The sequence below is a fragment of the Anopheles ziemanni genome, chromosome 2 (assembly GCF_943734765.1).
Source record: "Anopheles ziemanni chromosome 2, idAnoZiCoDA_A2_x.2, whole genome shotgun sequence".
NCBI classification, from domain to species: Eukaryota; Metazoa; Arthropoda; class Insecta; order Diptera; family Culicidae; genus Anopheles; species Anopheles ziemanni.
Genome location: NC_080705.1, coordinates 23,456,889 through 23,483,566, shown reverse-complemented (window position 1 = coordinate 23,483,566; position 26,678 = coordinate 23,456,889). Strand labels below are relative to the sequence as shown.

At 43.3% G+C, this 26,678-nt stretch overlaps 1 protein-coding gene across 1 annotated transcript in view; it reads right to left on the bottom strand.

The window, feature by feature from the left end:
• Positions 1-1,793: 1,793 nt before the first annotated feature.
• LOC131292836 (U8-agatoxin-Ao1a-like) overlaps positions 1,794-26,678 on the bottom strand; it is a 31,757-nt gene continuing 6,872 nt past the window's right edge. The window contains exons 2-3 of the mRNA XM_058320927.1: positions 5,382-5,460; positions 1,794-1,956 (exon numbers count right to left, since the gene is read on the bottom strand). Of these exons, the coding sequence (XP_058176910.1) occupies positions 1,794-1,956; positions 5,382-5,460 (242 nt within the window). The remainder of the gene's footprint in view (positions 1,957-5,381; positions 5,461-26,678) is intronic.

Below are 26,678 nucleotides of genomic sequence, written 5' to 3'. Positions count from 1 at the left end.
TGTGGCTGGGCACCGCTTAACAATAGGTCACATCAGTGGGGTCATATACAAAGTAGGTGCATATTGATACGTTGTGCATGTATACTAACGCTTCACATATACGTAAATGCAGATGTAGTCATAGTAGTAACCATCGGTTCGACTTATTTTGGCATCAAATGTCGTAAATATACTTCTACTTCCCTGCTTCTACTGCTTGTATCATACATTACCATCCTGGAACAAATGTGTTGAAAGAGCTTTTCCCGTGCTTGATGGCGTTGATGGCCGTCTGCATTACTGTCGACAGCAACAGCTTAACTGATCCTTCAGGGTGCATTGTGGGGTACTGGTTATTCTCTTTTTCGAAAAGGTGTTTATGGAGGTTGCCAAAGTGTAATTGTCTGGGCAACGCCGTTTAGGAGGAATGGAGACAAAAATATGATAAAGTTTATCAAAGATCCGTGACTTATATGTTGAGGTACTAATGAAGTTTCTTCGAGGGTACTAATTAAGTTTCCTGGGTAGAAGTACTATCCATCGAAGAAAATATTAGGTGATTTACTGTAATTTGCAAATATTTCAACAAAACCTTGAACGTTCCATAAGCTTTACACACCTTCAAAGCAAACCAAAATCTGTTCTGGAATGTTGCACATTTTCCGAAGATCGCCATCGCGTTAGTCCACTCGTTTGGTGGTAGGAGGAAGGTTTCTGGTTCATATTACTTTTGTGTTTATTTTCAAACGTACACCGAAAAGCTTACACAGTAGAGTTTAGTTTAGTTGATTAGAGTAGAATATTTAGTATGCCAATTTCGTTCGATCGATTGCCGCCGAAACAGCCGTGTGCTCCACCCCGAGTTTTCGCCCCGCCAGACACCAGCCACCACAACCACCAGCCAGACCACAACCACGTCCACAGTAAACTGTCCGTCGTGTGCATTTTCGAATGTGACAAGTCGGACGAACAACAACGTAAAATTACATCCTACCGGAGCAGGTGGAAAAAGCCGAGCGCACCAGGGTTTGCTTGAACCAGTTGAACATTGACACTTCTTCTTCGGCAGGGGGAGGGGCGTCCCCAAGAACGTCCACACCGGGCACACAGACACATAACACACATGCCAAATGCCGGTGCAGGCGAAGGGATGGATGCCGCCCGCGTAAGGTCGCACCAACCCACGTCCGTTGGGCGGGATGGGTGGACCGGGTCGTTTTGGGTCGGTAATGTACGCTAGATATGCACTATGTATGCAGTATGTATTGTATGTTTATAAATATATGTATTGTAGGTAAGAATCTGTTCTCTTTCCGTCCGTTTGCTAGTGCATCATATAAAACTCTTAAGTCACCACCAGAGCAGCTAGGTCGCATTGTTTTTGTGTGTTCCTTCTTTGCAAACGGTTTGCTTTTACAAAACGCATCGGCTAAAGGTTTAGTAGTTCCGTGTTCCGTTATCAGCCGCAGCCGGAGACCAGTGTTTTCTCCCGTTTTCCTCGGTTGTTGTGGTTTTCCCGTTCATTCCGGTAGCATTATTCGGTCGCATGGTCCTTATTGATCGTGTCGCGGTCTGTTTTCTCAAGAGGATTCGAAAGGAAAGGTCGACAGGTTGCAACGGATTGGACTAACTAGGAGCAACTAACGAAAGTCACACATAATCAAACACATTCCAAACGTTAAATAAAACCGAATAAAATGAACACAAACGACGGAGGAATCATGGATTAAGTTTAACAACTAGTCTACTGGAACAAATCATTCGAAATCGAACAGAGGTGGGTTGTGTTCTTAACGGTTCAGCTCATTCTGTGCTCATCCCCATTTCTGGAACAGACCCATGCGCTGGCAGCGACAGTTGGAGCCCCACAAGTTGCAGCGGCAGGAACTGTTGTGGCAGCAGTCGTTCGACCGATGGTCACAGTTGCCACCCCGCGGAATGCAGCCCCTCCGGTACACCTGGATCAACGAGGATCGTCTGAAAATGGCAAAGAACAAAATCAGTCATAATTTAAATAAGCAATAATTAAATTAACTTCTCAATCCCCTTAGAGATATATAGTTTAGTTTCTAATAAGATTGATTTCTTTCAGAATATACAATTATTGTAAGTGAAAGAAAAAATCAGGCCTTCGATTTGGTGAATTCACAAATGATGAGAATAACAACTCTTTTCAGGAATTTGAACCAAACTTAACGTTTGGGGATTTTGAACATTCGAATAGGGAAAAACATCATTGGAACACTTTGTCTCACGTTTACTTACTCTTTCAATTAGTCTTATGGGATTCGAGACCCTGTGTGAGATTTGAATCTCTGAGCAAAATTCGAATCCCTGATTAAGATTAAAATCTCTAAAATCTCAGTGGGGATTAGCAACTCTTTTAATCGCTCATTTACTCACTCACACATCACTAGAATTTATACAATACTGGTTTTTAATGTCACCAAATATGAATGTGTTTAGTTTGGGGGGGTCCGCGACAGCCGAGCGGTAGCGCCGGTTAGAAAATCGGCCCATGAGCGCCGAGGCTCACCACCTCGACGGCGTGGGTTCGAATCCCAACCGAGACCGGACCCTCCCCTGTACGAGAGGACTGACTATCCACGTACGTACAACAGGGAAACAAGTCTCGTAAGCCCTTAACGGGCAGGCATGACCAAGAGGTCGTTTACGCCAAGAAGAAGAAATATGAATGATTCATTCATTTAAATTTATGTTAAAAGTTCAAAAATAGTAGCAAAAAGTAAGCGTTTATGAAAAACTTTTGAAATAGGAAAAATGCGAACTTGTTTACCTTATTAATTAGATGGAAAATTTTGGATTCATTTGAATGGAAAATAGCGTTAATTGATTTAAAAATAATTTTTATAAGAGAATTCATAAAAATGATTTTTTTTAATGCATTGATTCGGCTTCAGTCAATAAAATATGGCACGAAACTAGCAGGAAAGCTACTGAAAGTTACAGATTAAGGATTTCTTTGCCTTAAACACTCGCCAATATCATAAAAAGAAGATTAATAAATCAATAAACCCACGAAAATCGATCATACTGTATGTGTGAACAAGGCAATATTTTTCCTCCTATAAAAAAGCACCAGTCATTAACGAGCAAGATAAGCTGACGCGGCCAGAACAAGTCATAACGCCGATTTCATCTTTGCAAATCACACCCAAAACACCCACATCAATGACAAGCGACCGTCATAAGCGCCAAGGTCCCATCAAAGAACCAACCGAACCGAGGCTATCAATCAACCGACAGCTTTTATTTTAACACGACCGAGCAAAGCCACCGCGTCACTGGAGCGGTAAAACAAAGCCTAAAAAACCGAAACTCACTGTTCATTAGCCTTGTCAACATGGGAAGAAAAAAAAAATGGGTCAGCGCTTGACTTCCACGGCGAGAAGCATGTTTGACAGGGCGTATTGAGGAACCGATTATCGGTACGCGAACATAAATCGCTTAAACTGAACGTCCTTATCACCAGCTTCCATTGCGCCCCAGAGCGCGTGGGGGATGGGAAAAGCTTTTCGTTAATCCTCCCCCCTCCATCCACACACATGGCACATCACACTAAACGCAAGGCAAACATGCGGCGAGGCTTAGATTGTTGTGATTGCGGAACCGTAATTCGCCAAAATTATGTTAAAGTGCCAACGAGGGAAGCAACAAAAAATGGCATGTATGACGCATTCTGCGATAATAAAAACGTTATCGCAGATCGAAATGAGGCAACAGAAAGAAAGAAAAGAAATTAGGAAAAAAAAATTTCCGAGCAAAAAAAGGGTCGCCTTTGAATGTAGTTTTAATCATACCTAAATTGAATTATTTCGTAAATGTGTATACAATTTAGAATTAAATAAAACGTTGTGACGGGCACACAATAAATATTGCATTTGATCTTTATCTTATAAGATTACATGTGTTACTATCATTAAAATGTCATAGACACCACTTAACAGAATTCCTACCTCCAGAAACCATGTACGAACAAACTGCTGGATATATACGGATACTTAAAAAATAGTAGAAATGTACCCAAGTGTTTTAAAAACATTTTTCTAGGCAATCTAACGATTTATCTCTCACTGAGTTTTATCCTATTTCGTTCAACGTACCATGCCGTCCGTGCCAACGCATAGCTGACATTTGAGGAGGAACGCATAGCTGACGGGCTCCGGGAGGCGTTGATCCGGAAAAATTTCACAACCAATAACGCCCGAGCTCTTCGGAGGGCTGTCGCTAAGAAGAACGTTTCGGACGGTCGACTCGCGTGACGCGGGGAAAACCATTTCTTCGACCCATCTTTTCCGGGCTCGGAGCGTACACGGTCCCTTACGATACACGATCAGCTTTTCCCTAGGAGTGCATTCGCTAACGGTTGGACGCAGGAAAGTGGAATCAACTGTCCTTGTGTCTGTGTGTGTGGGTGTGATTTCACATGCCTCTCGTGTTATTTTTCGCTTTTGAAATTTGCTTTTATTTTCCTCTCGATAAGTTCTGTTTCCATCGTACGACATGCGACTTGCTTTTTATCAGCTTTGTGGCTACTGTTTTGTTTTCACGTCGCATTTTCCACACGCTTTCGAACATCCTCTTAAAGCTTCTCCAACTTGGAAAAACTCCTTGGTTAGCTCTTGGTTTTTTTTTTTTTGTTCTTTTAATGCTTTCCACTCCAAACTCGTGTTCGCATGGAGCATCAGCTTGTTGACAAATGGAATTTTCATCACGTCTCAAATTGGTGGTAATATTTATTTTGTTTTATTCCCTTGCTTACACCGATGTCGGCTTCCATGCTTCGAATCGATCATCTGGTCTATATTTATCAAACCTATCGGGAAGATGTTCTTCATGTCACGGAATGGTTTCATGTTCTATTATTGGATAATGGTGTTAGCCAGTATGAATTTTATGCTTCTTTTTTACTGCATTTTATACGGTCGCATCCGTGTAGAATTGAATATGTATTACCAACTAGTACTAGTTATTGTTATCAATGCAGAGAAATGCTAATTAAAATGGTTTTGGTAACAAAAATTTGTATAACTGATAAACTTCTTGTTTCTCGTGATTATTTAAATTTATGAAGTGCTTTTCTGTCTTGCTCATATTTGGATGCAAAAATTTCGTGTATGGAAATGGAACATGTTCTGTAAGTTGGTTCATTAGTCTGAATTGAATTAAATGAAGAAACGATCCTCAAAGAGAGGGTTTTTATATTACACACAAATAACTTCATAGTTCTTTGATTTATACTAGATTAAAATTATTTAATCTATAGAGTTCATGCTTTATTTCCGTATTGCATGAAGTTAAATCACCACAACTCTCAAATTAAATACTTCCTAATTTAAATGATTAAGAGAACGCCACATTCTCCACATTGAAAAACTTACTTTGAGGCTCCAGATTGTAGGTAGTTATCCAGCAGGCCATCGTCCGTTAGACTCGCCCGGTCGGTGTCTTCCACATCGTCTGCAAGTACAAGAGTCATTTATATCATCAGTACACCGGAAACTATTCAACGACGCATTCAATTCAACTATTTCAGTACGAGAGCACTCAAGAAATTATACTCAATTCCGCGCGGCGTACACGTTCGGGGAGGGAAGGAAGAGGAAAAAAGCTATCAATTGCCCCTTCCACTGGACGTCCAAGGACGCTCTACTCCGGATAGATTAATCTCTCGGCCATGCGACGGGCAAAAATGGAAATCAGCCATCGGCCGATCGGCCACTTGATTGACCGTCGCTGATGAAGTGATCAATCTTTCTGCTGCCGGAAAATGTGTACCCACACACTGATGTGAGACCCGCAAAACGCAAGGTTTCGAATCCCAAAAATGGCACGCATACGTTCGGCATCCAAGCCGCCCCCCCTGGCGGGTAACCTTGGTGTCCCATTACTGACCAGCGTTATCCTTCAATTATCTCTCCCGTCGAACATTCGACCCCCCCCCCCCCCCCCCCCCCCTCCTTGGCTTCGAGAGGGTGGCCCACGCTGCGATGGGTTTTCCATTAATTTTCCCGCCACTCGAAAACAACAAAATGACGCAGGGGAAGAAAAAAGAAAAACGACATGGAGTGGAGCCATAAACCGGAAATTATCACCACCGCGCGTTATCAGCCTATCGCCCCTGAGGGACGCTGGTGATGGATGAATCGGTGACGAGACGGCCAGTTGAACTAAACAAGAACTGAAGCGCTATGTGCATAGGGTCATACGGAAATTTACACATAAAACGTACCCAGTTGTAACAATATGTCGTTGATGTGGAAGCGACACTGGAATAAACTTAAAGCCGGAAATAACTAAATTCCGAGAGTTCACAATAAGAATACTTACAATGCAAAGTTGAGAGATTTTAGATAAGCGAATTTATTTTACTATTCAAATTTAGTATTTACTCTAACCGAGCAGAAACGAAAATTATAGAAACAATAGATTCTATCTAACCAACAATCGTATTTTAAATTCAATTAAAGCACAAAGATTTGTCTTGGATCGATTTAAGTAGAGTTCATTAAAATTTAATTTACCAAACTTTACACAAATACAGCATTGCACGCTTAGTAATGTTGTAACAATCAATGCACAAACGATTTGTGGTTTGATAATTTAAAATTTAAATTTCTACTAAGAACAATATTGAAACAAAAACTTAAAGTTAGACGATTAACTAAACCAAGCGTTCTTGAAAAGAATAAAAGACATGTTAAGTAGAGTATACAGCGAAGTATACAAATGCACCATGTAAAACCTGGCAAGTTGACTGCAAAATGCAGAAAAAAAGAAAACAAAGTAAAGCTTTTGGGACGTGGTGGAAAAATCGGTTGAACTAATCACAAAACAGACATGCCTGTAGAATGGAAAATGCGTCCATTGATCGTTAGTGCTCAGCCGATTTTTTACCCACATGTGACCGTTCGCCGCGGCCACAGCGGTCGATGGTATTTATCGGAAATCGTTTAACGGTACATGAGCTGGTTTTTTCTCATCCTTCCAATCACCAGCACGCGGGCATGTACGTGCCCACCATGCACACATACGCCGGTATAGGAACGAAGTGCGATGTAATTGAGCATAAAGTTGACTTAGTAGCACGAGCCGACGAGGGGGGAAAACCGTACCGGGGAAACGGGGGAAGCCGCTATAAAGGACAAATCGCAGGCCAAACCGACACACGCCACTCCGATGACGTCGGAGGGCGGTGGAATAAAAATTGGCTCCGGGCTGGTTTATGGCTAGTTTATCGGTTGGCTGACGATGGGTGGAGAGGGAGGGGTGGAGGTCCGGGTTTGAAGGGTGATGTAGACATGAGTGGGTGATGTACTAATATGCTACACGGCCAAACATCCGAAGCGTTCGAAGTCCGAACGCTTGGTTGGTGAATGAGGAACGGAAAGGTAAGTCAAGGTGAATGATAAGCGGGAAGGGGATGGAGTGTGGGGTAGGTGGCTTTTTATTTGAAATCGATCGGAAAGTTGATTGATAAGTTGCACGAAAGGACTAAGTCAACAGAGAAAAAAGATCATCAACAGAACACAAACAACAGTTTATTGAATGTGTGTGACGTTAAAAAAGGAGCATCGGATTACACAACAAAACAGGATTGCAAAACTTTTTCCGCTTAATGTTAAACAAGAAAAATTTTCAAATAGTAAAATCTCGTCAAATACCTCTTTTCATTCAACAAAATCGTTCATTTAAAGGATGTAAACGCGTACTCTTCAACACGAATCTTTATATCCTTTAGAAACCAATTTATTAACTTCTTCTGTAAGAAAAGGAAAGAAAACGGCTTTCAGCACTAACGTACCCGGATATCCGGTACTCCCAGTTTTTTTTTTCCGAAGCTCGAGCCCAGCTTTGGCCCTGCTCCGTGAACCCTATCCATCCCTATTGCAACAGGTTTCCGATTTGCCGAAAACCCCATCAAACCGCAAAGGAAATCCTGAGCCTCACAAGCCATGAGCTTCACGAGCCGTGAGCTTTGTTGGTTTCGAATAATGGGAATTGCATATCAATTCCCTGATTTGACTACCGGTTGAAGCATGTGGGAAGCTCCGTGGTTGTCTCCCCGCTGAAAAGACGTCTCTTTTGAGGAGTGAATTTTGTCGGTGGTCTAAGAAAATGTTTCATTGTGTCTTGTCCTTTCAAAATCCAAAAGAGATACTCATGTACTCTAAACGACGTGCCTCTATTGTGATGATGAATATGGCCAAGAAAAGGACGGCTCAACGAGGTACAAAGATGCCAAAAAGTAATTGTGTGTAAGAAATACATGGCGACGGCTAATTTTTAAGGCAAATGTTTGAATTAAAAGAAGAAGGTTGCTTCTCAGAAACTGTGGTTTTTAAAGATATTAACATGATAAAAATTATAAAGCTGTTCCATTTTGTCCCGAACTACGAAGCCACAGGCACGACAATATAATTTTAATACAAAGTATAAATTATAAAACAACGCTCCTACACGACAACGAATAAAAGAACGCAATTCTTGCAAACATAAGTTCAAATTGTGTGGGCGTGTGATATTTTTCTCTCTCTTTCGGCCTCCTTTTCCTGCGAGGCCACTAAATCTCGGCCCTAGACAAATTCCTTAACTTCATGGTCCTCACTTTTAGGGTTTCTTTTCTAGCGTTGCACACTCAAGCCGCCTCTTTGCTACCCCCTCGCGGTCGGGCCACCCATTAGTTGAAAAAGTAACACTCTCATCATATTTTACCACATTTTTCCCGCATCCCATTTGACATACTCAGCCCCGTACACACCTACATACATGAGACACGTCAAGGATTGCCACCAGATTCCGTCTCATCGGCATGAGGCACAAAATGCCTCGAAATCCCAAGCCACCGCCCGGAAAGGAGCGGCAGCCCGAGGGCAGGCATACACTTGGACGGCATGAAAGTTGGCCTGCTTTTGGCACGATGGAACGTGTTAACTTTTTTGTTTCTTTTTTCTGCTGAAATGGCACGAAAACTTTGCTTCAGCTAACCCGCTTGGCCAACCGAGCAGGGTGTTGAAAAGCTTGAGACAAAGAGGGAGAGAGAAAGAGAGAAACCCGGAGCAAGTGACGCTACAGATTAAACACACTATTAAAGTGGCAGGATCGGATCGTGAAAGTCAAGTGCTGGAAAAGCGGCATTAAATTGCCTGATAAAGCAACGCCACAGTATAGTTTCGCTTGTCCAGATTTGGGAGCGGGAAAAGCCTCCGTGATTAAGCCGGATGACCATATGGTAGGGTAAAGGATAGGTTTTCACTATTCCTGCGATGGAAAACGAACCGCAGCCTCCGGAAGAAACTTGGTGTCGAAGTCATCAAAGTAACGCTGTTGATTTACCGAATGCTGGCAGTACGGAACCACATCTAGCTTGTCACTTCATCCTACCCAAAAGCAAAAGCCTTTCAGCAGAAGCAGGCGCTGCGTTTTTTTCTCACGTTATCCACCGTGGATTTTCCTAGCCCTCAGGCTGACATTTATGTCAACAGGCGCACGAAAGGAAACACAACAACGACCACGACAAAGTCGTATCACTGCTGAGACTGAAATCGTGGTGCTTTTTTCGTGCGTTAGCTTTTTTATTCGCAATGCCTTTTTCGTGCATTTGGGCCAGGAAATAGATTGGACACAGCGATGATGATCCGTTTTTTTATATTTTTATAACCTCAATTTTGCCGCACACCCCGCACACACACGCACATAAGCGTGTACTTGGAAAAGACGCGTTGTAGTGGAAGAAAAACATACCATGCAAGTACATTCTCACTAAGGCATCGAAGTACTCGAGGGAAGGAACCGTGTGGCATGCGAAAAGAAAACCATCAACTCGTGAGATATCCTTTTCGGGGGAATGTCGTGGGAGGGTTTTTGGAAAAAATAATACGCAAAACCGAATGGAAGAAGCGAAATAATCACACTTTTAATGTAACTCAATTTGGCACCGGCGGCGTCGATGTTTACTTGAAGTGCGGTAGGATTTTTTTTTCGCACTGTAGGGGAAAGCGTTTCAATATGTACCCCGGTAGGTTATAATTTTAATATAACCAACCGAATGTTATAATTAAAATTGGCATAGTCTGTATTTCATCAAACATTTAAGAAATCTGTTCTGAATATCACAATTTCTAATGCCTTTTCTATTTTTTCGTGTATGTTGAAACCCGATATCGTACTCAGAAAAATATTAGATAGACGAGAAAAAACAGGTGAGGCCTGGAACCTTTGAAAACCTGCAACCGAATTTCATATACCTTTGAGAAAGAAGAGATATTAATTTTAAAGCACATTTTAATTACGAAATGAGGATTAAGCCATCAACAAAATATAAAACTGTACTTATCACCAACAAAACACATAAATAGGGCGTATAACATTGGGCCTTGAAAACTTTAGTAAATTCTATCGCAAAGTGAACGAGAAGAAAATTCATTTAACTACCAAAAGCAGTGTTTGCCACAATTTTCATCAGCTCCATTTAAGGATACGAAATAATCGAACAAATTCTGGAAATATTATCTTCACCTTTAGGGTGCATATTAGAATACCCTTCTCTATTCGTTTTTATCTCCTTCAAAAACTACGATATTATAAAATAAATTTAATGACGAAAAGCATCGAACAGAAACCTCGGATGCTAGGTTGGCTTCATCATACTTAATCAAGAGTGGCGATGAAAAGTAATTCGCACCGATGCATGTTTTCCTTTTCTTGATATACAAAAATAAATATACGTATAACTGATTCGTCACCTCAAGAAGAAGGTGAACTTTTTCGATTAATTTGGCTTCTTTGCTAATGGAAAATGGGAGTATATGATGGGTGGACGGTATCGTGTTCATAACGTTGATTGGCGATACGTACTCGTTACCGTTTTCCAATTTCTTGACAATAATGCACCGATGGTTCACTGTTTTCTTTCATAACTTAGGAATACACTTTTCCGCGTACCGCCGAGAGCAGTGCGAACCAAGCACAAGCAACAGCGCACCTTAAGAAACTCTTCAAGCGAAACCAACGACACTTTTCCACCCTGTTGTGGCAGTTCCGTTCAAGGCGAACAGTTTAATCCCCACTGTGCCGCATTTCCCTGGTGCAGCTGGTGGAAGTGATTGCATTTGGCTCACGCTAGGGTTTTCCTCCGCGCAGTATATTTTCCCTCTTAGAGAGAGTTATTTTTGTTCTCTTGTGCATACAACAACAAAGCTCAAACCAACCAACAAATGGAGTTACCATCGTCCCAAGGTGGCTCGGGGTTGGGTTTAAGTGCAATTTCAATTTCCTGCCACTTCCGGTGGCGAAGGTGGCGAGCCATCCTTGCTCGTGCCGGTGCAAGTGCACCGGGTAAGGAACCCTAAAGCCGCTTCGGCCAGGCCAAAGTACCTTACAGGTCACCCTAAACCGTAGCATAAAAGAACGCAAACCCCGGTTGCCCATTAATTAAGACGACGACTCGCAAGCACTCGACCTTTTTCTGGCATCCTTTAGTGGGACTATTTAAGTAGAGAAGAAAAGGTGATTATGCGATCCAATCTTGCTTTTAAAAGTTCCCTCTCAAATGCAAGGATAATCTCAGTTTCTGCTGCAAGCTGGTGTCATTGTGGGGGTTCATGGACAGAAAAAACTGTTTAATTAACAAACATTGGAATGATTAACGTTTCTTAAATTGCTGTTAAGCTATGCATTTGGCAAGCTTTTTAAAATGAAAATAATGTTTGGATGGTTTCCTATCTAAAGAATTTGAACTAGAAAAAGTTCAGACGCGGATTAAGCATTCTAGAGGCCTCAAGCAGCAATAAGTTGGAGGCTAGAAAAACATGCAATACTTTCACCATTCAATTCTATTTTTCAAAATTTATAAAATTTCAATTTAGATTAAACCACACATGTTTGAATGAAGAATCGAATTTAAATTAAAGTAAAATTTTTTTTAATGATATTTGATTGACAAAATTTCATTCCCAAAAACCTGATTTGCAAAGCAAATTTGATGCGAAAACATCATTAACTTTTCAAGAGAATCTTTTTCCACGAATATCATTTCTACGAAACAAATTGACAAGTAATTTATTTTTATTGTTTTCAAATGAATTTGTTTTTGCGATTTAAAATTGGCAATTGGTTTGAAATGCTTAAATGTGCAGCACATTATTGTTGCTAATCCATGTCAATTGTCCTTAAGCTTTTGTAGGTATTGTGAGCACCTGTTTTGCATCAAAACATAATTCCGATAAGTTGGATCAATCTGACATTTTCATATTCCTGATTTACTTCCATTCAAAAGTAAATTCATGCCAATGCTCACCTGCCCTTTGCACTTACATAGTAATGGAGTTCTTGCGTGATAACACGTTGACTGTCACGCTGTTTTGGTACATTTTATTTAGTTCAATCGTTTTGTTTAAAATTTGATTACAAAATTTATTAAACCACCCCCACCATGGGGAACGTGGAGTTCAATATATTAAAAACGCACTTCATATGGCAATGTCAATGCATGGACTTTGCCTTTAAGAAGGGGGCCAGATACCTTTCAGTTTTATGCAAAATGAACAATTTGCATTTCAAAACGAACATATTATCAATTTGTAAACATATAAAAACGGTATCGTCTTCATGTAACATCTCTTCCATATCTATTCATTCTTCATTTATTTAAAACCCCAACAAATGGTCTTCTACTACGTCATAGCATAACGAAGCTGCCACTAGAACGTTAATCTTAACTTCTCGTACATCCAGTCGAGTTTCGGAGTGAGAGATTAGATACGGGATCTTTACGGGTTATTTGGCCATTTGCATAGACCTTTGTTTGCCATTTATTTCCGCCGGCTTCCGTGCCGTTTCCAAGCGGGCTGCACTGTGACAGTACGTTATCACAAAAGCCGACCGAAGCGGACGTCTCGAAACCCCGCATGACAGCGACAAGGGCCGACGACAGCATGTATCGTCCGTTGCGGCACGAACCATTGCTTAGCCACGCACGGATGCCTGCCTGCCTTCGTCTGCCCGCACCCGATATCCTCGTCTATTATTCACGCTTTGCTGGTGGATCATCGTTTTGGCCTCCCCTGCGTAGGAGTGCGGAGTGTGTAAGGGATGGATTTTCCGGGCGAGAAGAGCTACCCGGGGCTTGCCTTCGTCCTCCGAACCCGGTTGGCGGTCTGCGGTCGACCCGTGATTTGTGGGGTTTCGTCTTCAATTGAAAGGATGTGCCTTGCTTTTTATTGTATCCGGTCCTAGGCAGGATGGGGTGAGGATGTTTGATGAAAAATCTTTACACTGGGCCTGCCATGGGGAAGGGGAAATTATATGGAAATTACACAAAAGGATAATGTCATATCCGTCGAACAGATATTCGGTATGAAATTAATGAAACCTTACAAAAGGACGCTTCTGGTGGAAGACTTTCAAAACCCTCCGCAATCAATCAAGATAAGCCGGACGGTTTGGTCTCAGTGTAAACCGGTCTAATTATATAAAAAAGCTGTATTTGTGTTTATAGGTCTCGTTCGAGAAAATACAGTATATAAATAATATAAAGTCTTTCAAACCAGCTTGAAACGATGCAAGTCACAAGAGCACTAAATGCACAATTATGCATCCATAACAAAAAAGGACTCAGCCATGTAAAATATACTACGCATTGTGTAAAACTTTTTCATAAGAGTGATGGTGTCTTGTTAAGTAATCTCATAAGTGGAAATGGAAACGAGTCAACAAGTCCATTTTCCGAAAGCCTCCCGAAACTTCTAGTGTCCTCACGCACAAACAAAAGCACGCTCTAAAAGCTGGGTAAACAGTCCAGCGTTAGCTAGTTGAGATCAAGTTACTGTAGGTAAAGTTCTTGTGAAGCCAAATCTACCCAAGGCTCGCTCAAGGAACGCACCTTTTCCGAAGTAACGTCACTGATTGACCATGGTTCTTCAGCCCATGAAGGACTTCACCGAGGAAAGACAAATCCCTCAAGACATGGTCAGTTCATTGCCACCAAACCGAGCGCTGTGTGTGTGTGTTTGACAGGGTGTGACGTACGGTCAATCCAATTCCTGCCTTCTTTCCCTTTTGCAGGATACGGTAATCGATTTTCCAGTCACGCCAACCCACGCGTTCCACTCCCGGGACGAGGTGGATCGGCTAACTCAATCAGTTGCTCCTAAGAGATGAGCCCAAACTCTATTGTCGTGCGGGGAAATTGTTAATGTGCACCCTCCGGAACCCAAGAACTGGCTCTTCTCGCCCTAAAGAAAAGGCTCCAAGAAGAGGTCTTCAAGCGCTCCGATAATGTGCCATAAATTGTCAACCGGAGCGCGGGCTCGGAATCTTGTGCATCGTTTTCCACAGGCAACGGTAAACAAACCCTTTTCAGGCGAGGCTAATCGAGTTACCGTCGGCACACGATCGCATGCATACGTAATTTATGCCTCACCAACCGAGGCCTTATCATAAACCGAACCGAGGAGAAATAGATCGTGCTAACTTTCCCTCTATAATTATCCCCCCCTGGCCAGTAACTTACCCTCCCAGGAGGAGGAGGAAAAACTTCCATTTTCTTTCCATATGGAGCTTTCTTGCTGAAGCAGTCAGGCCCTTGTACGCTTTTCTCCTGCTCGGATGGGAAAGGTTGCCGCTTGGAGCGTGTAATATAACGTCATCAGCCCGGCCACGCTTGGTGTAGAGTTTCATTACAATTTATGCATGCATTTCTCACACCCAGTGGGTGGTTGTGCAGGGTACATGCCGTGTCCCCAGTAGGCGGCATCTTGTGTTTACACAATGCGCCCAGCTGAGTGCAATTCAGGAGATTACCTGCATTTCCTATTTCAAAATTACCATATTATCTCCCATTTCCGATTTTTTTTTCTTGTCGTCTAAACTTAACCTTCTCCTGCTCTCTTTTTGTGTGAATAGTTTCTTCACAAAACTTTTATTATTTCTTAGCCAATGAAACATAACCTAATGTACTCTATTGCACATTGCTCAAACGCGTCGTTCACAATATTACTCAGTGTAAACCATCTGTGGCTACAACCCTTTGCACTATTTCCACCTTGGTAAAACTCTATTAAGGAAGGATTTATTACTTTACACGAAGGTGGTAATGCATTTGCACCCGGGCACAAAAGGTGGGATGCATGAAAAAAGTAGCTTGTAACAAACGAGCTACGGATAGCGGAAAACGTGCAATAGGAAAAAGCATTTCTTACACAAATTTACGAAAAGAGGATTAGCGCATGTCATAATAAAACTTTATACGAAAGCAGCAATTGTTATAATTAATATTTCTAAGAAAATTATTTAGTAAGATGGTTGAAAAACAAGGGTTTTCGTGAGAATATCTGCGAGGGTTTTCACCAGAAGATTGCTTGTATATTTGAATTGGAAAAGGGATAAAAAAAGACAAGCCAGTTATGGGTATTGGCACATCCATTGTGGAAAAAAGCTCGCTTGTTCGCTTTGAATAAAATTTGGCGTGAGCGTTTTTATGAAATCCACTTTTTTTTTATTTCCATACTTTTCAGTTTTATCGTTGGCTTCTATTCTTTCACTTTCCAACACCAAAACAGCATGTATTTCAATTTCCTAATGTACATGGTATATGGCATCAGAAAATCATCCTAATTTGTTTGAAGACAGAGTTTACTGTTTGCTCGTCACTTTTACGAAATGCATTTCCTATTTCATTTATACCGCAATCACACAGAAACCAACTTGACCAAACATACCAAAGTGCTGCACTATGTATGCACTGGACAAAAACAATCACCAACAAAAGGTCTACTCTCATCATCAAAACGTGCACCTGAAATACAACGTAACGAGAGAAAGCATGTGGAAAGGAAGAGATCTAATTTAAGCACAACACTTCAACGCCAACATCAATCGGCCATTAAGCCACGTGAAAACCATTTTTAATGCCGATTTATTTATGGAAATCCCGGCATAGCCTTTGCGACAGCCAATCGAAGTGCATAATTTATTCATCACAAAACTGCGCTTGACTGGAGACCGGAACTCGGCGGGGGTTTACCGGGGAATTCATGATAATCGAATCCGGGTTATTTTTGGCCAATCAATATCAATGCTTCATTGGATGAACAAAAGTTCAAACTCGCAAACTGACGAAATAGCACTTTTATTATATTACCTGCGAAGGAAAAACTTTTGCTCGGGGAAAAAGTTTAAATTATGTTTTCCTCGCCAGTTAGTGCACTGAAGCGGAGCTTTTGCCTCGATTGTATGTCGACCAGCAGAGCGCAAATCTCAAAACAAATTATTGTGATAGAAACAAATGATAAGCCCACACCCTGGAACACAAATTGCGTCGGGGAAATAGGTTAACGGAGAACTTTTGCTACCTTTACTTTACCCATCCCCAATGCAACAGGTGCTCCAATGGAGTATCCATTGGATATTATCGTTTTACTTTTATTTATATTTGCAAAACAATGCTGCACCACTGGTTTGCATTCCACTCAGGGACCGGCGTTTGACGTCAAAGACGGGTTCACAATGTAACGGAAATTGTAAAAGTTCCCATCCAGCATGATCCACCTGGTTCAGTGTTTTCCTTTTTTCCAACTGTGCAGTTTGTTTGTACAAACAATTTATCAATGCCAAATGATCCGATCGTGTTTATTTGTTTTTCCCAGCAGGAACTTCGCCCATCTGACGCCCAACCTTGTGCATGGGACTTTTTTTTTCGCTTTAAATCAATACATTTTGCAATCCATTTAAATTTCCCATCGTCCGAATGTATTAATATTCAGGCCCAAAACGCACGCATAGAAAAACACACTGGTTGGCCGTTGATGTAACTCAATTACCAGCCAGCTAGGTCAACTTTAACTGCAGCTGAGCACGCGCTTCGAGCAAAGTTGGTTGGCTCGCCAGCATTCCCGGGCAGTAACGCAAGAAAATGGCGACTGCAATTCCCGTGCCCTGGCAAACAGGATGGCCAATGTGAGTTGCTCTAGTTTATTATCATCCTGAAATTCCCCAACCAGGCGGAGATGACGGGTGGAAACACTGCACATACCTATGCTCCGGCACAGGAAGTGCGTTGCAGTGCAAAAAAAGTTCCAAAAGCAAAAGCGAAGTAAAGAGGAACGGACATGACTTGGCCTCTCGACGCCGACGACGGCGATGGGGCAGGACTGTGTGTGTTTTCTCGCGATGTGAAAAACAAGAAGTGAAACTTTAATTGACACAGACCAAAAACCCTTCGTTGTCAACGTTGGTAACGCTGGATAAACAACGGACGCACAATGGGAATGCGTTACCTTAACTGATGTCTAAAATGTATTAGCTTGTTGAATGCATAGCATCTCCATTTTACTAGTGTTGATTATGCTGTTTTTGTATCGATTTTGTTTCTTTCGATTTAAGTACATTACTTCATAGGTAATAAAAATTAGTCAGTGTGATAGTAAAGCTAAAACGTTAATTTTTAGAAAACCTAACTTTTAGAAGAACAATATGACCGGTTGAACATCGAATCGAATATGTCATCGAATATGAACAAATTGAATTATATGAAATTCCATGCTAAGGAATAAGAAACCATGCTTGATAGATCTGAATATGTAATAATAATCTAAAAATGTACATACCACAAAATAAAAATCGGTTAACAATTGACAATATGTTGAGTTTTTCAAAATCTCTTATTTTTGTTTCTTTAAGTTCAAATTTTTTTTGCTATAAATATTTTAATTGTTTTATTGTACTATGAAGAATGATTGAATTTTGATAATTAATGATAATAGTATGATTGATTGTATTACTAAATCATTAAAAATAGATAAGCGAAATTATTATTCAAGTGTTTAATTCATACTGTTACTCCGCCCAAGTTGGTAAAACCTATTCTCAACTCACCGTTTTTATGTTGCAACTAGATCACAAACTCAACATGAAGATACTTTTTACAATTATACTATACATACAATTGGCTAGAACTATAAATTGAGTTGTGAACACTTTTGACAAACAGGGGAGCCCATAGTGTACAGAGACGTCGTCCAGAAAGCGTACGCAACAATGCAGCCCGGAAGTATGGAAGGATAATGTTTTATCCTACTCGACTCCCCCGACCGACCAATCCCCCTCGACGACTGGCTCGCTCGGAACTAGTTATCGCTGTCCCAGATAAGTGGCTTCTTTAGCAGTCCAAGACATCGGATGAACTTTTCCCTCGAGTTGCCACTATCACTATCGTCCGCTGCCGGCTCCAGTGAGTCGCGGACCGGAGGGAATGAGGCATCATTAGAGCACATCGTGTCACTGCAGCCGTACAGCCCTTTGTGAAGTCAAACAGGCCAAGTGCGTCAGACCCCGAGAGCCGTGCGTCCGGGCGTCCGGGCGTCGGCGAAAGTGGTGGGAAATGTGCAAATTTGCTCCCCTTTTTTTGTCCATCCACCAGGTCGACCGCGGGCGGCGTATCAAAGGTTGGGCCCCCGGTTTTGCTGGCGTGAGAAAAGGCATCGTCAGGTGTTAAACTCATTACGCTGCCGTTAACCGGGAGCGTGCCCTGGCACGTGCTTGCTTTTAAGCGTTTCGCGTCTCTCGGCTCGAACCGATGGAAAAAAAGTCGTCCATCATCCCACACGCCAAACCGGCACAGATGGCGGTGGCTTATGGCGTATGCAATCGAGCAAGTGTGTAACGAGCACCGGGTGAGATGGGAAAAATTGTTGCTTCGCCGCATGAAGCTGACTTGCATTTACAATACACGAAAATGTGACATGAATCTTTCAACTAACTCTAGTCGTCGTTTGATGTATCGGAATTGTCATTCTGAGAAGGGATCACGCCACAACACGGAGGCACAAGTAATAGCAAATACCAGGACGACATTCAACGGCAATTTAATTTAAACGTGAAGGGTCCTGGTTACGCAACTGATCTAAAATTATCATGACGATTACCCAGTCATCCGAACAGTTCGCAATAATAAGCTAACGCGATTTAAATTTAGACCTTTTTCCTATTGGGACGTGTTTTACACTTCGCTATTTATGCGCCATATTGTAGACTATGAAATCTTAAAATGATAAATGTAAACTAAGCAGGGCTAGGTTTCTTTCGGGAGCTTAAAAATATTCAATTAAAAAGGCCTGACTTAAAGGTTTTAAGACAGCCTAAAACGTAATACTACACCTTGTGCATGTTTTAAGCATGTACATTTTCCGCAAAAGATAAACAAGGATCAAGCGAACGAGTACAACCTCGCCACGATGTCAGGAGTGATTAGTAGGCAACCCCTCTTTGCTGAACGTATCCGGTCCAATTTTTGCCCTAAGCATACGAAATTATGCACAGCATAGAACGACGTATCAACCACACGAATGGCTACAACTTGAAGAAAGTATACGAAGTAGGATTTTACAGACTTTAGCGATTAGTCCTGGGAGAGAGTCAAGCTTTTAAGAAGCCCTAGCATTGGCTTAGCAAGATAGGAGGTGTTCATTCGTCAAATTTGTATGCAAAGTCGTGTCGCAACATGCATCACACGCAAACTCCATTTTTTGCGATTTTCCAGCTAAACCTCTTATCTTCTACAGAGAATTTAAAACATTCATTCTTCACACATTACTATTAGCAGCAACTTAGAAAATGGTTTACACATATGATTTGCGGTTTATTTTCGTTTCCATTGCCGTTGTTGAAGTACTATTTACTAACATCCCTACGGTGTGTTTTTCTTTATGTATTGTTACGACCTTTATTTCAAGAATAAAATAGAGTTCATTTAGTGAAGATGAACTTTAGAAAAATTTGTAGTTTAGAAGACGATTTATTTGGTGCAATTATTTTGTTAATTCGAATTTTTGTTTTAAATTGATCTGTAGGTAAACACTAATAACAAGTGTTATGCTCAAAATAAATAATTATTCGTTAGTATTCGACTATTGCGGCTTGTGGACTTAATTTACATTTAAACTGTCATCCATTTATTCAAAGGTTTACGTCCTAAGGCTAGGATTTATATGAACTGCCATATTTGTCATTAATTTTTTGTGCCATTTAAAAAAACAAACTATCACCAATCCGTTTTGGATCGGTCAATAAGTACAATAATAAGGAAGGGAAATTTATTTGAAATGCATGAAAAGTATATCCAATTTGAATAATAATATTTAAATGAGACCATTAAAATGTTACCAAGAAAAGGTGGGACGCTTCATTTTGGTGCCGTTCAAAGGGCTTCCTCTGCAAGCCGTCCGCTGGTAGAGGGAAATCGTCTTTTTGAGATGCAATAGCAGTCCACAACTTGCTGTACATTGTCGCAAAGCATAGAGAAGGAAAATGCGAAAAACAGCAGTCCAGTAAGGGGATTGCAAAGTGGCGTTTCGAGGTAATCTATTTTTTCGATTTTCCAGCTTCGTTTGAAGAAATTTCTTTCCGCCCACAGCAACCCAAATCTCCGTCATTACTTAAGCTTTCCCCGATCGATAGAGAGATCGCAAGACAGAGAAGGGGAGAAAGGGACGATTCCACATTGGCTGGCTGGTCAATAAATTCATCATTACGTCCAACAGGCGTTCCATCGTCTGGTCCGATAAGGGCGTTACACGGTAGGGCAATAGTCATTTTTCAAATTGACCTCCCCCGATTCCTGTTCCCTATCTGGTGCTTTCCACCACCGCCACCCCATGGGGACGCCCGGGCGCGTATTCATTTACACATTATTCGTTTTACGTCCCGCTGCGTTTGGTACGCTACGCCCGGTTCGTTCGCTTCCCCGTTTTTCACGCGGATACAAACAAAAACTTTGAATTGGAGAGGATGAAGGAGAGTGAGATAGGGACGAGAAGAAGCAGTAAAAATTCATTGCCAGCGAGTGGAAATTGATTTATTGGAAGAAACCCGTCATCCACCGGTGGAATACTAATGAGTGTTTGTTTGCGCGCCTTCTTTATTATTTTTGTCAAGGAAATTCGTTAGGAGTTTGCTTCCTTTCGTCAGACGAGCTTCATTTCGCCCTTTCATCTGTCCTTCCTGTTGCTGCGTGGTGGAAAACTTTTCATCTTTCGTCAACCAGGCGCCTTGTTTGTTGCTTTGCACGGAAATTGTTTCAAAGTCAGTCATTTCTACCGATTATGGGAACGATCTGCTTTTTTGCTATGTTTCTCTCATCTTTCCCATCAAAGGCTGCCAAAATGTCAAAAGGGGCTCTCAACGTGACCCTTTCAACGGGGAAGACTCAACAGTGCAGTTCCGGAAGAATAAGAAACGTGCAGTGGCGCAACCGCGCGGCTGGAAAACCGGGGGACAATTAGTTCATCGCACAACGTGAGAAAACGTGACACCACTTAAGTATTGGATGTGTAGCAATCAACGGAAGTCGGCTCTTTCTGCTCTTATTTGTGTGATTTAATTGGACAAGCAGGAAAAATGAACCCAAAAATATGTCATTCGAATGCAAAGTAATTAACTTCTTAAGTTAACGGTTACCGAAATATTTAATAAATAATATGAATGATTGTACAAAACCGATAACGTTAGACGGTATTTCACCAAACTTGTAGCATAAACAAACTATAGCTTTTCCACAATTATACCCTCGAGAAAAAAAATTAGAACGCCTTTGATTTTCTTCTTCTAACATCTACAATACAGGTTTGCACAGGAAAAATGAAAAGAAATCTCTATTCGATACTATCGATTTATCAAAGCATTGTCCGTAACCCGTTATCGATGTTTTATCAAAAATATTATCACTTAGTGTACCTCGAGAAGAACTAGTCAAATATGTTATTTGAAAGGTTACGGCTGTATCTTCCTTTAAATATCTTAAAGCAAAAACAACGTGGGTTCAATATAAATAAAATATCGTCATGTTTATAATTATGTTCCCAAGCGAATCGATGGCATACACGCATGAATGAGGTTAAACTTCTCCTATTAATTCAAGTGAAGATGTCCGCTCATGCAAGCTGGAACGTGACCAACCGCCTGATTAGTTTGATGGAAGCAATTTACGGGAAGCGTGATAAAATCTCCAGCAATAAACTTTGCCAAGCGTACACTTAATGACGATACACAATTGCCAACGACGGACAATCCGGTGTTTATGTTGATGTCTTTTTTTCAATACCAAGAAAATAGACCGTTGTTTATCCATATGTTTCTATCTAATCGAATGGATGCACTTATCTTAGCCATCAGTTAAGAGTACGTTGCTGGGCAGTGAAATGATTCCAATGGTTTTAGATAGATGATCTGTAAAGGGTTGGATCCGACGCCTCCTGAAGGCTACTATAGGCTCTCCTCCCCAACTCCTACTCAATACGTCCGCGACGTACAGAACGGTAACTTGTCGCCTAAATATCCAAGCTTGGGTACACGGGGAAACCCACCCCCTTGGGCGGATGGGCGGCAAGGCTGAATTGAGAGGGGGAATGGACTGCTACTTGCTAGTAGTCCATCCCCGAGCGTCTGTTCTCCATGTTAGGAGCGGCTCGAACCAGCGTCTGTTCCCCATGTTAGGGGCGGCTGTACACCCTGTCCTGGCATCCTACGGGACGTAAAACAGCTAGGATGCGTTGTTCCACCGACGAGATAGGAGGCGGGGGGAGAGGCCTTGCAAGCCACCCCCTGTATAACCGCAACGAAAAGTCACTACGAAGAAAAACCGATTTGGACCAATCATGCCCGACCCTCGCAACGGAAAAAGGACTATGATTGGAAGCTCGGTACATGGAACTGCAGGTCTCTTACATCACCCGGGAGTACCAGAATACTCACAGAGGAAGTGAGAGCCCGCGGCTTCGAGATAGTAGCACTTCAGGAGGTTCGCTGGAAAGGAGTCTCGGAGCGCCCCTACCGTAGCGATTGCATGATCTACCAGAGTGGTGGAGATAAGCACGAGCTCGGTACGGCGTTCCTTGTTATATTCCTTGGTGCTATGAGGAAGCGTGTGATCGGATGGTGGCCGATCAACGACAGGATGTGCAGGTTGAGGATACGTGGACGCTTCTTAAACCTGAGCATTATAAATGTGCACAGCCCGCACCTTGGGAGCAGCGATGACGACAAAGACGCGTTCTATACGCAGCTGGAAAGGGAGTACGACCGCTGCCCACAACATGATGTGAAGATAGTCATCGGAGATCTAAATGCTCAGGTCGGGCGAGAGGAGGCCTATAAACCTACGATTGGTAGCTTTAGCGTCCACCAGCTAACCAACGACAACGGCCTCCGGCTCATCAACTTCGCATCCTCGAGGCACATGAACATCCGTAGCACCTTCTTCCAGCACAAACCTCGTTTCAGCTACACCTGGAGATCACCACAACAGACATACTCCCAAATAGACCACGTTCTTATAGACGGAAGGCACTTCTCGGACATCATCGACGTACGTACGTACAGGGGCGCAAACGTCGACTCGGACCACTTCCTGGTTATGGTGAAGCTACGGCAGAAGCTCTGCGCTGTCAACACACTGCGTCACCGGCCTACCCCACGCCTAAACACGGATCGGCTGCGAACACCTGCTGTTGCCGAGGGCTACGCGACAGCGCTTGGGGAAGCGCTACCGGACAACATCGCGACCGCCACAATGTCCCTCGATGACCACTGGCGTATGGTGGAGCGAGTCATCAGCAGCACAGCCGAGCAGACACTGGGCCATAAGCCACGTAACCAGAGGAAAGAGTGGTTCGATGACGAGTGCAGGCGGGCACTATCCGAGAAGAACGCAGCGCGCGCCCGAATGCTGCAGCGCGAAACCCGTCAGAACGTGGAACACTACAAACGACTGAGGACACAGCAAACCCGACTCTTCGAGAGCAAGAAGCGCCGCTTCGAGGAGTCGGATGAACAACTGATTCAGCAGCTAACTCAGTCGGGGGAAACTCGCCAGTTCTACAGGATGTTGAAGAAGACACGAGGCGGCTACACGCCAAACGTCGCAATGTGTCGTGACGAGGAGGGCAACATTCTTACGGACGAGCGAGAGGTGATCGAAAGGTGGAAGTGCTACTTCAACGGACACCTGAACGGAGCGGAATTAGGGGAGTCCAGCAGCGGCGCAGGCAGAATTGAGCAGCACATTAGCCAGGAGGTAGATGACGATGTGCTCCCACCATCCTTGGACGAAGTCACTAGTGCCATCAAGCAGCTGAAACAGAACAAAGCAGCTGGCAGCGATGGGCTGGTGGCAGAACTATTCAAGATGGGTTCGGTAGAGCTTGCCGTCAGTATGCACCAGCTAATTGTGAAAATCTGGGAGCAGGAAAGGATACCGGATGACTGGAAGCTGGGTGTCATCCACCCAGTGTACAAGAAGGGTGACAGAATGGACTGTGCCAACTTTCGAGCCATCACAGTCCTCAATGCCGCCTACAAAATCCTATCCCAGATACTCTTCTGCAGACTCGCGCCCCTTGCTACAGATTTCGTCGGAAGCTACCAAGCTGGGTTTGTTGGAGGCAAATCCACCACCGACCAGATCTTCACTCTACGGCAGATCCTCCAGAAGTGCCGGGAGCACCAGATCCCGACGCACCACCTCTTCATCGACTTCAAGGCGGCCTACGATACCATAGATAGGAAGGAGCTATGGAAGACCATGCGGCAGTACAGCTTCCCCGAGAAGTTGGTTCGACTGCTAGAGGCCACAATGGAGGGGGTGCAGTGTAAGGTGAGGATTTCGAACATGCTGTCGGATCCGTTCGAATCTCACCGGGGTCTGAGGCAAGGTGATGGACTCTCCTGCCTTCTATTCAACATCGCTCTGGAAGGTGTCATGAGGAGCGCGGGCTTCGACATCCGTGGCACGATTTTCACCCGCTCTCTCCAATTCCTCGGCTTCGCGGATGACATCGACATCATCGGGCGGAACACAAGGACGGTGTGCGAGGCGTACACCCGACTGAAACGCGAGGCCGCAAGGATTGGATTGATGATCAATGCGACGAAAACAAAGTACCTGCTCGTCGGAGGCTCTGACAGTGACAGAGCCAGGCTGGGGAGCAGTGTATCAGTAGACGGCGACGAACTCGAGGTAGTAGAGGAGTTTTGCTACCTTGGCACTGTCGTAACTCCGGACAACAACGTAAGCTGCGAAATCCGGAGGCGCATTGTTCAGGGGAATCGTGCCTACTATGGGCTCCACAAACTCCTGAGGTCCAGATGGCTTCTCCCACGCACTAAGTGTGCCATATACCGCACGCTGATTAGACCGGTCGTCCTTTATGGGCATGAATCTTGGACTCTGCTCACGGAGGACGCTAACGCTCTCGCAGTCTTCGAGCGGCGCGTGCTTCGGTCTATCTTTGGCGGCGTGTATGAGCAGGGCGTGTGGAGGAGAAGGATGAACCACGAGCTAGCTGAGCTGTATGGCGAGCCGGACATCCTGACGGTGGCGAAGGCCGGCAGGATTCGTTGGTTGGGGCATGTCATGAGGATGCCGGACTCATGCCCCACCAAGAAGGTGCTCACCAGCGACCCGCCCGGCACGAGACGACGAGGAGCTCAGCGAGCTCGGTGGATGGACCAAGTGGAGCAGAACCTGCGGGACATCGGATGCGACCGGGGTTGGAGGGCTGCAGCCATGGACCGAGCGACCTGGAAAGCGATTGGTGACCAGGCCATGTCAGCACGACGTGCTCAACTGAGAGCGGGCCAGTGAAGAAGAAGAAGAAGGTTTTAGATACACATTTTAATGTGGTGAAATACTCATCGAAATAGTATAAACTGTTTTCATAAACATTTACAATTCAATCCAATCCAATTTCAATTTCGACCGGAATGAACCCCTATAGCAACGTGTGTCCACTCCACTATCGGTTCGTCTATAAATAAATTTAGATTTTTCTATAATCCTCCGTCCCTAAAAGCACAGCAATATTTGTCGAAATTTGTCAGAACCTTAACCCACACGTATCACTCACACCGTGGCTTACAGTGGGACGACAATCAAGGAACGCAAAACCCACTCCGGAACGTGGCAAACGAGCGCGGCCGGGGCTGAAACTGCCCTCCGGAACTGTGTCGATCAATTTCGCCCCGCCCGCCCGCCCTTGATGGGGCAGATTTACGTCAACTTACTGTCACCTGGTCAGCAGGGAGGATGATGGGTTCGGGATGATGCAGGAGGGCAATCAAAAATGCTTGGAAAAAAGCTCGGAAAGTATTTATGCTCGGAAGAGATTTTAAAACCGTTCCCAATTTGAATTAAATTGACCCGTCCTGTATTGCGTTACTTGAAAGATTGTGTAGCATAGCAAAAGCTGTTTTGAAAGTTTTTTTCCGCTTGAAAGTGCTTTAAGTCACCTCAACAAAGTCGTTGAAAACGTATTTCGATGTTTAATTTGCTTAGATTAAGAGTAAGGAGATATCTCCGTTTAAAACGCAGTTCTCTTTCTTCATTCCGAAGTTGGTTCCCGTTGGCATTCGGCAGTTGAGCTGACGAAATCCTGGCAGGATTTTCCGGGAAAAACGAACGACTATAACGAGCTGTTCCATGCCTTTCCCAACTCTACCACATTAACTTCCCCAATCCATCCTAAGCCGAATAAACGTTTCCGGAACACGAAACCGGCAGGAAACCGGAGCCCTCTCGTTGGCCAGCTGGTGTTTTAGCAGCGACTAATAAATTCCATTCCCTTCAATTCAATCACGGGTTTTGGCAGGTTCGTCGGGTTCGTCTTTAAATATTGTGGCAAAACAGT